The following is a 14,089-nucleotide window of genomic DNA, read 5'->3' as shown; positions in this document are numbered from 1 at the left end:
TCTGTGTCGTGCAGGGGACTCACCACATCCCAACTGACCAACTTCTCCTTCCCAGTAAACAAGGAAGAAATGCCCGGACAAAGGTTCATGCTCACCGGCCCACTAAGATATTTCCTGAGGGGAGAGTTGGCATTGTGCTGTCTTCCTTTTCCCCTTGCCTGCCACCCATGAGCTCTTGGTACTGTTGGAAGCTCTGCCTGGCTTTCTCAATGCCTCACTGCCTCGTTTTTTGAGGGGAGGGGAGTCTCTCTTAGGCTCAACCCAGTGCGTCCTGCCATTTAAGCGGGCTCCCTAGGGTTCTTCTTGGAGCTGCTCAGTTGTGACATGCTGAAGTTGGTATGGCACTTCCTGGAAACAACTCAAAACACTGGCGCTGGCAAGCGGAGAGCTTGGATGTTTCCCAGGAAAGGGCCAAGGGGAGCTCTCTCAGCAACACAGCACAGGGGACCCAGTCACAGGGGCTCAGAGTGTAGAAGTAGTCACCTCTTCCTAACCACCTAGTGACACATTTTCCTGGGGAGACTCACTGGAGTCTGGGTCAAGTGGGATTCCCAACGGTGAGACCTTGTCACCTCTCCCTGGGTCTCAATGCCTCACTGTCTCTTTTTTTTTTTTTTTTTTATAAAGGAGGCATCTTGGCACCCTCTTCTAATACTGCTATTGTGCCTAGGCATCATAGTAAAGGGTCAGGGCCACAGGCCTACAGGACCTTCCCTCTCTGGACCACCTCAAATGTTCCAGGCTGGGATGGTAAGGGGCATGTGGTTGCAGCCAGGACCTTCCCTCGGGCCATCCTGGTGGGCCACACGCCCACTGCGCAATGGCAGCCGGCTAGGCCCTGGGACCCCGCTGCTGGGGCCAGACTCCGATGGCAGCCCCGAGTCGCTGGGTTGCACGTCCACCACCACCCGCCTGCGCAGGAGGCGGCCAGGCCGCTCGGAGTAGGCTTGCTTGTGGGCGGCCCAGGGAAGCCAGCAGAGCTGTGCCCGGAAGGCAGCCTGGAAGCCGCGGCGGAAGTTCTCGTTGAAGTAGCCGTAGATGATGGGGTTGGCGCTGCTGTGGAAGAAGGCCAGCCAGTGTGCCAACGGGAAGGCGTAGACGGACAGCAGGTGCAGCTGCAGCTCGCTCAGCTCCCCGTAGTCGATGAGCAGCAGCAGCACCCAGAGTGGCAGCCAGGACAAGGTGAAGAAGAGCGCCACCATGACCAGCATATGCACCACGCGGGCCCTGCGGCGCGACGCGCGGCCACCCTCGGCCACCGCCTCCTCCGCATCGCGCGCTGGACCGGGGGCCTGGCACAGCTTGCGCGCGATGCGCGCGTACATCACCACGATGAGCGCCAGCGGCGCCAGGTAGATGTGCGCGAAGAGCACGGCGGTGTAGACCTTGCGCATGCCCTTCTCGGGCCAGGCCTCCCAGCACGAGTAGAGAGGATAGGAGCGGTTGCGAGCATCCAGCATGAAGTGATGCTCCTCTCGCGTGACGGTCAGAGTGACTGCCGAGGGACACATGATGAGCAGCGCCAGCGCCCAGATCACCGCGATCGTGAGCAGCGCCTTCCGGAGGGTCAGCTTCTCACGGAAAGGGTGCACGATGCAGCGGAACCTGCAGGCGAAGGGGTAGGAAGAGAAACAGAGGAAGTGTCTGGGAGGATCCCTGGAGGCCCAGCGGGCCAGAGATGACCTGACTAGGGGCCACTGGAAGAGGGCACGTGACATTCTTCACCCTACTTGAGGCAGTTTCGGGTGCTACTGGAAAACGACTAACATTCATCACTACACTTAGGCAGCATCCGAGGACTGCTTAGGCACTAATCAGGTTAATTTACAAGTAAATTGGTTTGTCTTTTGCGAAGGAGGCATCTCAGTCCGGCTAAATTGTTCTGGCTTTAGGTGGATTTAGTGGAATAGATGAGGAAGGAACGACCTCTCTCCAGAGGCTTAGATCTTTATTTTAAGACAGATTAGCTGGCAGTACTAAGGGTTCAACCCAGGACTGGCCGCTGAGGTCCCTATTTACCATATCAAAGCGGACCTGGCCTCTAGGTTCACCCAGCATCCCTGGTTGCTACCTGTTACTGGGTATAGCTGACCTACCCCACCCTCTACCCTGAACTCTCCAGCCCAGACACTGGGCTGCCCTTCCCGCAGAGGCTCTTCCCTATATAACCTACACATTTTCGGTTACCTCCCCCTTCCTTTTGCACCTTTGGCCTCATGGCTGCTGTACTTGGTTTCCCTCTCTCCCTTCCCCTTCCCCCCTCCCCCTCTCCCCACGTGGTTCAGGATCAAGACCACTCTGGACTCTCTGAGATGTCCCTGCCTCTGGCCGTTCTCACCCACATATCTATAATAAGCTTTCTCCTCCACCATATCCAGGAGCAGTCATGGACTTTCCTTTATTCCTTTTTCTTTTATTCAGTAGCGGGCATCACAGCCCAGTCTGTGATAAACACTCTGTGCTTAGGAAGCCGGACTAGGCAAATATACAAACGCTTTTTTAAAAAACACGTATTAAAAACACGTATTTAGTGCTTAGTTCTCCCTCTCCCTTCGCTTAGTCTTTTCTCCCTCTCCACACAAAAGACAACTACAGCAGTTAGCAATCTCTTCCTACCACGTGGTCCTAGCAATGGAATTCAGGTCAAGAGGCTTGGCGACCATACCTTGAGCCACTGAGCCACTTGACCAGCGCATCACGCGCATCACAAATGTAACAGGTGTAACTTTCAGCTGTTTATGGACTCCTGAAAACCTCAGGAGCTGGGGCTGGGGAGTGGATCAGTGGTGGAGCCTATTGACAGCCCCCTGCCCCCCCCCAAATGATTGGAGAAGAACTATTTGCTAGATCCTGACTGCCTTCCGTCTAAAACTGAGGTTAGCCAAGCCCTCGGGCATTTACAATACGTGCAGAAACTTTTGCCAACCTGCACTGTTCTGGGTTTGTAAGCCACAAGCATTCTACTCCCTGGTCAGAGATACCACAGTCACACAACTGTGCCCTGTTCGTTCTCTCTCTCTCTCTCTCTCTCTCTCTCTCTCTCTCTCTCTCTCTCTCTCTCTCTCTCTCTCTCTCTCATAGCTAAACAACAGTCTCCTGTATGTACTGCATGACTGAAGACCAGAAGAGGGCACCAGATTCTCACTAAAGATGGTTATGAGCCACCATGTGGTTGCTGGGAATTGAACTCAGGACCTTGGGAAGAGCAGTCAGTGCTCTTAACCACTGAGCCATCCCTCCCCACACTGAGCCATCCTTGCCATACTGAGCTACTTAATGAGGAGCAGGGGTGGGGTCACAGCTGTGTGTTCTGAGAAGGAAAGCTTAAGCTTACTTTGGCCACACGTACAGAACCGTTTATCATCCAGAGCGATTCTTACTCTAGCCTCTGCTGGCGGCAAAGGCTGAATGATCAGAAGTGACAGACATGCAGACTGAGTAAAGCCAGGGCTTCCAGACACCAGCAAGTAGATAGAATATAGAAACAAAAAAAGGTCGGTCCTTCCCAGCTATGCCAAGCCCATCTGCAGACAGGCTCCTCTAGCTCTGGCTTCCCAGGGCTTAAACAAAGGAGAGGTGGGACTCCTGGTACCCAGGATGCAGACTGCCTTGAGCAGACCCCAGAAATTGCTATGAGACCTTCTCAGGAGTGGCCTCTGCCTCCCAGAAAGGGATGGGGTGGTATTCTCAACCGATCTCTCCCTACAGCCACCTAGCTAGTCCAATGTGCCAGTCCCAGAATTACCCAGAATTACCCAAGGAAGGTTCTCACCTCTCCACGGCAATGGCCACCAGCGTGAAAACCGATGCAGACACGGACATGCCCTGTACCAAGCCGCTCATCTTGCATGTGGCATTGTCAAAAGGCCAACCTGTAATGACAGAGGTCCCCACAGGGTGAGAGATGCCTAGTCAACAAAATGCATAGCACCTGCCATGTAGCCAATGTCTCCCGAAAACACGGCTCATTGATCCTCGTGCTGTGAGGGCTTGTGAGGTCTCTGTGACTGTGACCAAGGAGCCAACCAGTGTGTGAACACTACTTTTAGGAAGATGGCCTTTAGTTGACAGCTGATTGTGTCAATGACCTTCATGTCATCTAGCCCTGCCTGATGTCTGGAGCCTATTATCCAGCCCAGAAGGGAGGCCGTTCCTTCCTCGAAGTAGCTCTGTTATTACCCTATCATCATTATCATATATCCACAGCGTATATATTATTATCACACCTGTATACTGAAGTGGACCAAACAGATAAATAAACAGGCTGTGGATAAACAAAGATTTTTGTTCTCACTGAGAAGAAAGCTACAAATAAGGGAGGCGTTAAAATACATTTTCTGAGATTGGATTGGAATCTGAAGTATTAGTATGGAGCACAATTTCTGAAATACAGGCACATGGCCAGACACAGGAGTGAAGACGGAGCTGGGTGTGGTGATGCATGTCTTTAATCTCAGCATTTGGGAAACAGAGGAAGACAGATCTCTGTTGAGTTCCAGGTCAGCCTGGGTTACATAGAAAGTTCCAGGGAAACCAAGGCTACATGTGAGACCCTGTCTCAAAAAAAAAAAAAAAAAAAGACATGTGTCAAAGAACTCTATGGCAATTTGCATGCATGTCCCAGCTCTGTTCCTTCAGAGTCTAGAATCAAGCCACTCTAACCCTGATAAGCACCCCCAGGAAGTCAGACCTTTGCTTATACTCTACTCCTTGGACTGTGGAGATGGCTCAGCAGCTAAGACAACTTGTTGCTCTTGCAGAGGACTCTGGTTCAGTCCCCAGCATCCGTATGGTGGCTTTCAACATCCATAACTCTCTAACTCCAGGAGCTCTGATGCCCTCTTCTGACCTCTGTGGGCACCAGGCATGCGAGTAGAATTCGCATGCGCATAAAATAGAAATAAATAGTGCAGGCCAATCAAAGGAAACAAGGCTTTTAAAAGAACTAGTTAATTCCAGGGCTGGTGTAAGAAAACTGTGAGATGATCTAGAACATTCTGTGGAATGAAGAAGGAAGGAAATACTCCAAACATGATGGTTGTATATGGGAAGGACACAGAAGCCAGCGGCTGTGAGCTTCCAATTGCAATTGCCAGACCTAGAACAGTTTAAGCAACAAAATAAACAGTCATGTTGGATTAAACGCCAGGAAGCAGAGAGCCAATTAGTAAATACAGAGGATGTGAATGTCATTAAGAGGGATCAGGATGAGAAGCAGTGTTGTGGGTGGCAACACTATGAAGTCGGTACAAAAATATAACGAGCCGTGACATTTGCATGGTCTCAGAGGATCACCCCGTAGGGTACTTCATAATTAGAAAGGGGGAAGTGCTGGCTTCACAGCCTAGAGACAGCAGTTACCTAAGCAATCGAGCAAAAGGCTCGGCTCTCATCTGTGCCTTGCCCACGGATCCACGCTGTTCTCCCTCAATGGCTCAACTGAATCTAATCAAGGTGTAGGGAGCAGAGGACGCACGGAAGGAGTGAAGTTCTGAGTAAATGAATATTGTCGACATGGGCATAGCAGGCTCCAAAGCTTGGACCTACAGGACATTGACAAAGCCATGTCATATGGGCCAGGCTCAAGAGGAATGCCAGCACGTTCCTCACGAATCAGAAAATGATTCCCCCCCCTTCTTTTTCTTGTTGTGTTTTTTTTTTTTTTCAAGACAGGGTTTCTCTGTGTAGCCCTGGCTGTCCTGGAACTCACTCTGTAAACCAAGCTGGCCTCAGACTTAGAGATCTGCTTGCCTCTGCCTCCCAAGTGCTAGGATTTAACGTGAGTGCCACTAGGCTTGGTTCCAGAGTGTTTATGATGGAGTGACCAATGTATGAAAAGACTAGCAACTCCTTCCTGGATGTTTAGGATGTTTACGGCCTGAGACTGCTCACCTGTAGAGGCCTCCGTCTGAGACAAGTTCCACACACACCCTCCAGTGCTGGACCAAAAGAGCATCTCCCTGAGGTTCTGCTCTGCATCTGTAGTGCTAGAGAACCCAACCTGACCCCAGCTTTACTATACAAACATCTGTCCTTTAAAGACAGGGGGAAGAGGTTGCTTTACAGATGCCCTAGCCACGCAGCATCCTTAGTCAAGGATCCCAGGGCCAAAGTGCAGGTCCTGGCATCAGAGAAAACAACAAAAATGTTCATATTGCAAATAACGGAAGAGCAGCTTCCAAGCATGTGACGTAATGACCTGGCACCTAGGGCTGATTGGAGAGAGCTAAGGAAACACTATGATAAGCTGGCCTGGGTAGCACAGACTTGTCATCCCAGCTACTCAGGTGGAGATGTCAACCTCAGGCCTCCGCACCTATGCATACACTCACACATACATGAAAAAAATGTATACATACATGCATGCATGCATGCGTGCGTAAGCATACATACACAAAATAAAATAAAAAAGAGAGCCGGTCGTGGTGGTGCACGCCTTTAATCCCAGCACCTGGGAAGCAGAGGCAGGTGGATTTCTGAGTTCGAGGCCAGCCTGGTCTACAAAGTGAGTTCCAGGACAGCCAAGGCTACACAGAGAGACCCTGTCTCAAAAAAAAAAAAAAATCAAAAAGAGACCAAGGGGTTGGAGGGATGGCTCAGTGGTTAAGAGCACTTGTTGTTCCTGCAGAGGACTGGGGTTCAATTCTCAGCACCCACAACAGCGGCTCACAACCACCTGTAATAAGTCCAGGACTATGGGATTTGATTCTGACCTTCACAAGCACCTACACATGTATGGTGAACATATAAACACTCAAACACACCACGCGCACATGCGCGCGCACGTGCACACACACACACACACACACACGAGTGAGTAAGTTAATAAGGTTTTTTATATTTTATTTTATGTGTATGAGTGTTTGCCTGCATGTGTGCACTCTATGCATGCCTGGAGCCCTGGGGGCTGGAGGGGACTTGAGAACCTCTGCAACTGAGTTCACTGATGGTGTGGGCCATCGTGTGGGGTCTAGGAACCAAACATGGGTCCTCTGCAAGAGCAGCACATGCTCTTAACCACTGAGCCATCTCTCCAGCCTCAAAAAAAATATGTATGTATGTATATATATGTGTGTGTGTATATATATATATATATATATATATATATATATATATATATATACATACATACATATGGCTGAGAATGTAGTTTAATGATAAAGTATGGTTGAAGTCTAATTCTAATCCCTAGCACTGGGGTTCGAAAAGAAGGAAGGAAACAATTAAAATTAGCTAGAGACCCTAGGTCTGACGTTGGGTGAGACAAGTGGTTCTAGTCAGAATCCAGAACACCAGAAAGATTGAGTCTAAACTCCCCAAAGCAACTTTCCGCAAGTACCAAACTCCTAAATATCGAAACCCTAAAAACCAAAGCGGAAAGCTTCAAATTCCGCGGAAGGCTCTAGGGAAGGAGTATCAGTGTGCCCCAGGCTGTCCCAGGATACCTTCATCCACGTCAGGAAGGCAGAGCACCTGGGAACCTGGAAAGACATTGTTTTGGTTGCGACAGTAAGGATATCTTCAGGAGAGACTGTGAGCCTGAGTGGGTAAGACGAGGAAGACCTACCACACAGAACATGCATGAGAGTGAAGCATAGGGCATGGGCCTGTAATTACCATAATCCAGAGGTGGAGGAGTTCAAGTTCACCCTAGACTACACCAAGGCGGTCAAGGTCAGCTCCTGCCACAAGCCTAAACTCAATCCAAGACCCACATAGCAGAAGAAGAGAATCTATGCTGCATAGCGCTATAAGCTGTCCTCTGACTTCTACATGTGTGTTAAGCTACATGCATTCCCATGCCTCACAAAGTAACAGATACACACACACATACAGAGAGAGCAAGAATAAAATGTCATTTTAAAACCTGAAAATAAGGGGAGCTAGATAGGTGGCTCAGTGGTTAAGAGCACTGGCTACTCACCCAGAGGTCTGGAATTCAAGTCCCAGCACCCACATGGTGGCTCACAACCATCTGTAATGGGATCTCATGCCCTCTTCTGGCATGCAGGTGTACGTGCAGATACAGCACTGGTACATACAAATAAATAAACCGTTAAAAATTAAAGATAAGAGAAACAAAATGGAGTGGCTGCTGGAAAATCGAGGAAGATCTGCCTCTCACTGTTTACTGCACTCCAAGACAGTCAGCAGATGGTTGATGATAGCGGGGCTTGCCAGCCCTTAGGTATGACCTCTGTGTGGCTGCTTACAATATAACCCTGAAGTACCACTTTTTCATATTTTCATATGTTGAAACTTTTTGCTTTTTTTAAAGTTTTACTTCTCACTATTTTACATTATCAACCTTTTTAAAAAGATCTATATTTAGTTATGAGTGTTTTGCCTGCATGTATGTGTACCAAGTATATGTAGTACCTGCAATGGCCAGAAGAGGGAGCTAGAAACCGTTAACAGGTTGTGATCCATGGGTGCAATTGAACACATCACCATGTGGGGATTGAACATGGCTCCTCTGCAAGGGAATCTTAATTCTTAACTGCTAAGCCATCTCCATCTCTCCAGACCTAGCCAGCCCGCTTTCCTTCCTCTTTTTTTATTTTTATTTTTTTGCCCCACCCCCAAAGTAAGATTTTCTTAATGCTGGATATTTGACTTTCACACCATTTTGGATACTGGCAACATAAACTATACACGGACTTTCAGAGAGTTCTGATTTATGTATCTTCTTTTGTAAACCTGGCTCCAAGAGTGTGTGCACTGTTGCCACACTGACCTTATCTGTGTCTGCAAAATAAATAAATAAATAAATAAATAAATAAATAAATAAATAAAATTTAGTGATGTCTTTTTGATGTCTGCATTTACGGGAAACAAAATTTCTCAAAAATCTTCCCCCGGGGCCACTGTCTATAACTCTATATAGAAGTGGCCTATCAAAGGTTTTGGTGGAGCCCACCAAACGTCTTAAGAGTCAGAGGAGCCAGAACACAGCTGCCACCCCAGGGCTCAGAAGGCAGAGTTGTGAGAAGAATCACACATGCCAGGCTAGCCTGGTTGCATAGCAAATTCCAGACTTGCTTGAACCACAGGGTAACATCTGACAGTCACTCTAGTCCCCAGAAGATTTGAGTTTTCTGCCAGTGTGGTGGTTTGAATAAGAACGACCCCCCCAGAGCTGGGCAGTGGTGGAGCATGCCTTTAATCCCAGCACTTGGGAGGCAGAAGCAGGCAGATTTCTGAGTTTGAGGTCAGCTTGGTCTACAAAGTGAGTTCCAGGGACTGGAGAGAAGGCTCAGCGATCAAGGGCACTGACTGCTCTTCCTGAGGTCCTGAGTTCAATTCCCTGCAACCACACGGTGGCTCACAACCATCTGTAATGGGGATTCAATACCCTCTTCGAGTGTGTCTGAAGACAGCAACAATGTACTCACATACGTGAAATAAATAAATTAATTTAAAAAGAAAAGAGTGACAACCAGGGCTAAACCCTGTCTCGAAACCCCCTCCCCTCAAAAAAAGAATGGCCCCAGAAGCTCATCTATTGGAGTGCTTAGTCACCGGAGCATGGAACCCTAAGAAAGGATTAGAAGGATTAGGAGGCGTGGCTTTGTTGGAGGAAGTGAGTCACTGGGGTGGGCTCTGAAGTTTTAAAAAGCCCATGACAGGCCCAATTCTCCTCTCTCTGCCTATGTCAGGATGCAGCTCTTACTGACCTCTGTGCTGCCTTGCCTTCGGCCACCATGACAATGGACTAACCTCTGAAACTGTAAGCAAAGCCCAATTACATACTTTCTTTCATAAGAGTGGCCTTGGTCACAGTGCCTCTTCAGAGCATGAAAACAATGACCAAGACATCCATGGCAATCCAGGAATCCACAGTTCTAAAGTGGAATGCATACAATTCCCAACCTTCACTTTAGACCCATTATGAACAGAATGCGCTGTTCAGACCTGTGATCGCCTCACACACATATCATTTGAGTACCTGAGTGTTTATGCTTGCAGCAATACAAGCTCCTGTTGCCTACTTTATTGTTAAGGCAGCCTCTGAAGCGGCTGTTCCATGGCTGTTATTGTCATGACCTTGTGATTGATGCTTGTTTTCTGTTTGAGATTCAGTTTCACTGCATAGCCCCAGGCTGGCCTCTTGAGTTCATTCAGAATATCACACCTGGCTCCACCATTCAAGATTTGAGCATTTCGGTTGTGTTTCTTGGAATTATGGTTCAAACTCCTAGAAAATGACATTTAGGGGACACTAGTGAAATTTAAAATAGACCAAAACAAACAAAACCAAAAAGCCAAAAGACCACCCAACCCTGATGAGTTATCAACACACGGAAGCTTTCTCCAGGTATTTACTCTATTGTGATTGCTGGGGAAGGAGAGCAAAGCATATGCCAAGATTCTATGCTAGCTTCGCTATTTTACTTTAAGTCTAAAATTGTTTCAAGGGGCTGGAGAGATGGCTCCGTGGCCAAGAGCTCTTTGTTGATCTTGCAGAGGACCTGTGTTTGGTTCCTAGCATCAGTGACTCAGAACCATCTACAACTCCAGTTTGAGGGGATCTGATGCCCCCCTCAAGTCTCTGCAGGCACCAGAGACGCATGGGGCACACGTGTATACATTAAGCAAAATGCCCATACACATAAAATAAGATAAAAAAAAATTTAAAAATAGCAGAGCAGTGGTGGTCCACGCCTTTAAACCCAGCACTCAGGAGGCAGAGGCAGGCAGATCTCTGAGTTTAAGACTGCAGAGCTAGCTCGAGGTCTATACAGAGAAAACTGTCTCAAAAAAACCAAATAAATAAATATACACAAATACATACACAATAAATATATACACACATACATACATGCATACTAGAATAGGCAAACACTCCCATTTAAAAAGTACCTACCAACAAAGACTCCCTTACAGCCACAGAGTCGTTCTTCTAGGAGGCCACATGACTTTTTAAAAAGAAGATTAACCTTATTTTTAGTGTATTTCTATATGTGTATATCTGCATCTCTGTGTTTAGGTGTGTGCACATGAACACAGGTGCACGTGAAAGTGGTGTTGGAGCTCCTGAACTGGAGCTAGTCATCTGTAAGCTAACCAGCGTGGGAGCTGAGAGCGCCTCTAGGGAGCCGTACACACTCGTAACTACTGGGCCATCTCTCTAACCAGTGAGCCATCTCTCTAACCACTTGGCCATCTCTCTGACCACTGAGCCATCTCTCTAGCCCTTCTCTTTTTTTAAAAAAAATCCCATTTGATGTGTGTGTGTGTGCGAGCGTGTGCACGTGCATGCATGCACAGAGGTCAGAGGACAACTTGCAGGAGTAGGCTTTCTCTTTCTACTTTATGGGGCTCGGGGAAAGAGACTTGGGGACCATCCAGTCACTCACCTGCTCAGCCATCTTGACACCCATCATGTATATCCAAGCATGGAAATGGACTAAAATATGGGCATGTTTCACACTGGAACTATTTTCAACAAACAATAAGCCCCACTGTTTTGGGCACACAGGTGCACAGGTTTGAGGCACACATGCAGCCAGGCAGCGTCCATCAAGATACATAAATATTGCATCACTCCAGGAAGCTTCCACTCGGTCCTTCATTACTGGACCCTCCCTCCATCTCCTGAATCTGTCAATTTGCTATCTCTGGGTACAGAAAATACGATTTGGCCTTCGAAAATGTCACATAAATAATTATACTGTAAATACCCTTTGGAGACTTGTAGGCCAGATCTAGATCTAGACTATCTGCGGGTACTGGAAGAAGGTTACACGGTTTGTATTTGGCATCTCTGCGGGGATCAGAACTCAACAGAGAGTCAAGTCTCCACCAGGCATACAGCCAGAGCCTCTCCATCATCTCACTTTAGGGTCCAGGAACCTGCACACCTCAGGCTTCCCCTCCCTGGGCCTGCGTCATCAGAGCCACTATAAAGAGGGCGCGCAGACCTAGGAGGACCCCCTAGGAACAGCTGAGAACCCTAAGAGCCAGGGGATCTTCCCCCTTAGACCTGTAGGGTCTCCACAGCTTGAGTCTCCAAACTCTGATGTTAAGACAAGACAGGTTTATCATCAGAGATGAGTGTGTGACATTCTGACAACTGTGGGACTTTGCAGGTGATGGTCTACTTCCATTTAAAGACCTTTTACCCAGTCCCACTCAGCGGTCAGCCAGTCCCTACTCCCGAGTCTTCCAGCCAATGGGAGCTCAAGACCTGCAGGACAAGAGCGTCTTCTATGGGAGGATGGATGGCAGGAGTGGATTTCCAGGTCTTCGTGCAGAAGAAAGTTGCCCACCTCCTACTCCTCCCCTGTCTAATTCTGTCCATGGGAACTCTCTCCAAGGGTGTGGCCAAAGGAGATACAAATAGACACAGGGGTATGAGCACACTGGCCCTGACACTGACAAGGTAAATAATTACAGACCAGCCCCTTAACTGCTCTGAGCTTGGTTCCTCATCCGTAAAATGAGGCTAAATAACAAAGCATGCTTGGTTGGCTTATTCTAGGGATTAATTAAGATAACTTACAAATCATACATCATGCCTGGCATTGATTAGCCCATTAGGTTGGTTATTCTTATTCACCTCTCGGTCAGAGTTTGAGACAACGGCCCCTTGGCTGTGAGGCTTGGTGATCTCTGTCTTGCTGGCTTCCGCGTCAGTCTTTAGTTGGAAAGTGGAAGCGAAGCGAAGGGTGAGGAGGGCCTTCCTGCTGCCCCTTGGTCATACTCACCGGTGATAAGGTTGTCCACGAGGGTTGTGGGCATGCAGAAGATGCCCACCAGCAGGTCGCTGACGGCCAGGTTGAGGATGAACATGTTGGTGACAGTGCGCATGTGCCGGTTCTTGAGCACAATGAAGCAGACCAGGGTGTTGCCCACCATGCAGAGGAGGAAGATGAGCGCGTAGGCTGCGATGAACAGGGCGGCCACCGGAGAGGAGTGCTGGTAGTAGGAGGAGAAGGTGAGGCTGGCCACCGGGGCGGTTTCAGCATCACTCTCGTTCGGACTCAGGGGCCAGCTGCCGTTGGGAGGCTGGGAGGGTTCCGCTGGAGTGAAGGGAGCACAAGAGTCAGGACCAAAGCGAAGAAGAGTTAACGGGCTTTTCACCACTAAAAAGCCAACCCTTGGATGGGGATGCAGCTCAGAGTGCTTGCCTAACACGAGTGAGGCTATGGGTTGATCCCCAGTACCACATAAAGCAGTATCATGGTACATGCCTTTAACCCAAGCACTTTCGAGGTGGAGTCAAAGGATCAGCAGTTCAAGGACACTCTCATCTACTTAGAGAGTTTGAGGCCAACCTCAGCCAATTGACACTTGCAAAGAAAAGAAAGGAAGGGTTTCAGTTTCTTTGTGTCTCATGTATCATACTGTCTTAGTTAGGGTTTTACCGCTGTGAACAGATATACCATGACCAAGGCAAATCTTATCAAGGACAACATTTAATTGGGTCTGGCTGACAGGTTCAGAGGTTCACTCCATTATCATCAAGGTGGGAACATGACAGCATCCAGGCAGGCATGGTGCAGGCAGAGCTGAGAGCTCTGCATCTTCATCTGAAGGCTGCTAGGAAAAGACTGGCTTCCAGGGAGCTAGGATGAGGCTCTTAAGCTCACACCCACAGTGACACACCTACTCCAACAAGATCACACCTCCTAATAGTGCTACTTCCTGAGTCAAGCATATACAAACCATCACATATACCCTAAGCCTACTTATTACTGTCCACTGTCCCAAGGACAACTGGGCACACGGTCAAGAATTATATTTTTATTTTTTTTAATTTTTAGATTTTTGAATGTTTTGCCTGCACACGTGTATGTGCATGCTGAGTGTGCTGAGTGCCCATAGAAGTCAGCCTAGAACTAGAGTTATGGATGTTTGTGGGTCACAATGGAGGTGCTAGGAGCCAGATCAGGGTCCTCTGGAAGAACAAGCGTTCTTGACCATTTTAACCACCCTCCGTCCCCTGATCAAGGACTTTGAGTTTGCTCACACCCAACATGCTGGGCCCTCATCCTCCAATCACATTGGCTAGTCTCCATCCACACCTTCTCCCTGTCTTCATTTCATCTTTTGGGTCTCAGAAGACTTCTGGGGTGACAAGGTC

At 48.4% G+C, this 14,089-nt stretch overlaps 1 protein-coding gene across 1 annotated transcript; it reads right to left on the bottom strand.

The window, feature by feature from the left end:
- Positions 1-675: 675 nt before the first annotated feature.
- Npffr1 (neuropeptide FF receptor 1) lies at positions 676-13,194 on the bottom strand. The gene is made up of 3 exons (XM_021175044.3): positions 12,711-13,194; positions 3,773-3,872; positions 676-1,605 (listed from the first exon to the last, which is right to left on the bottom strand). The coding sequence occupies exons 1-3, from the start codon at positions 13,192-13,194 to the stop codon at positions 729-731; spliced, it is 1,461 nt and encodes a 486-aa protein (XP_021030703.2). The 3' UTR covers positions 676-728.
- Between the last annotated feature and the right edge of the window lie 895 nt (positions 13,195-14,089).

This window comes from Mus caroli, unplaced genomic scaffold, assembly GCF_978045245.1.
Source record: "Mus caroli unplaced genomic scaffold, Mus_caroli_1 scaffold_9, whole genome shotgun sequence".
Taxonomy (NCBI): Eukaryota; Metazoa; Chordata; class Mammalia; order Rodentia; family Muridae; genus Mus; species Mus caroli.
Note: the sequence above shows the minus strand (reverse complement) of the source record. Positions and strands in the feature narration are given on the sequence as shown.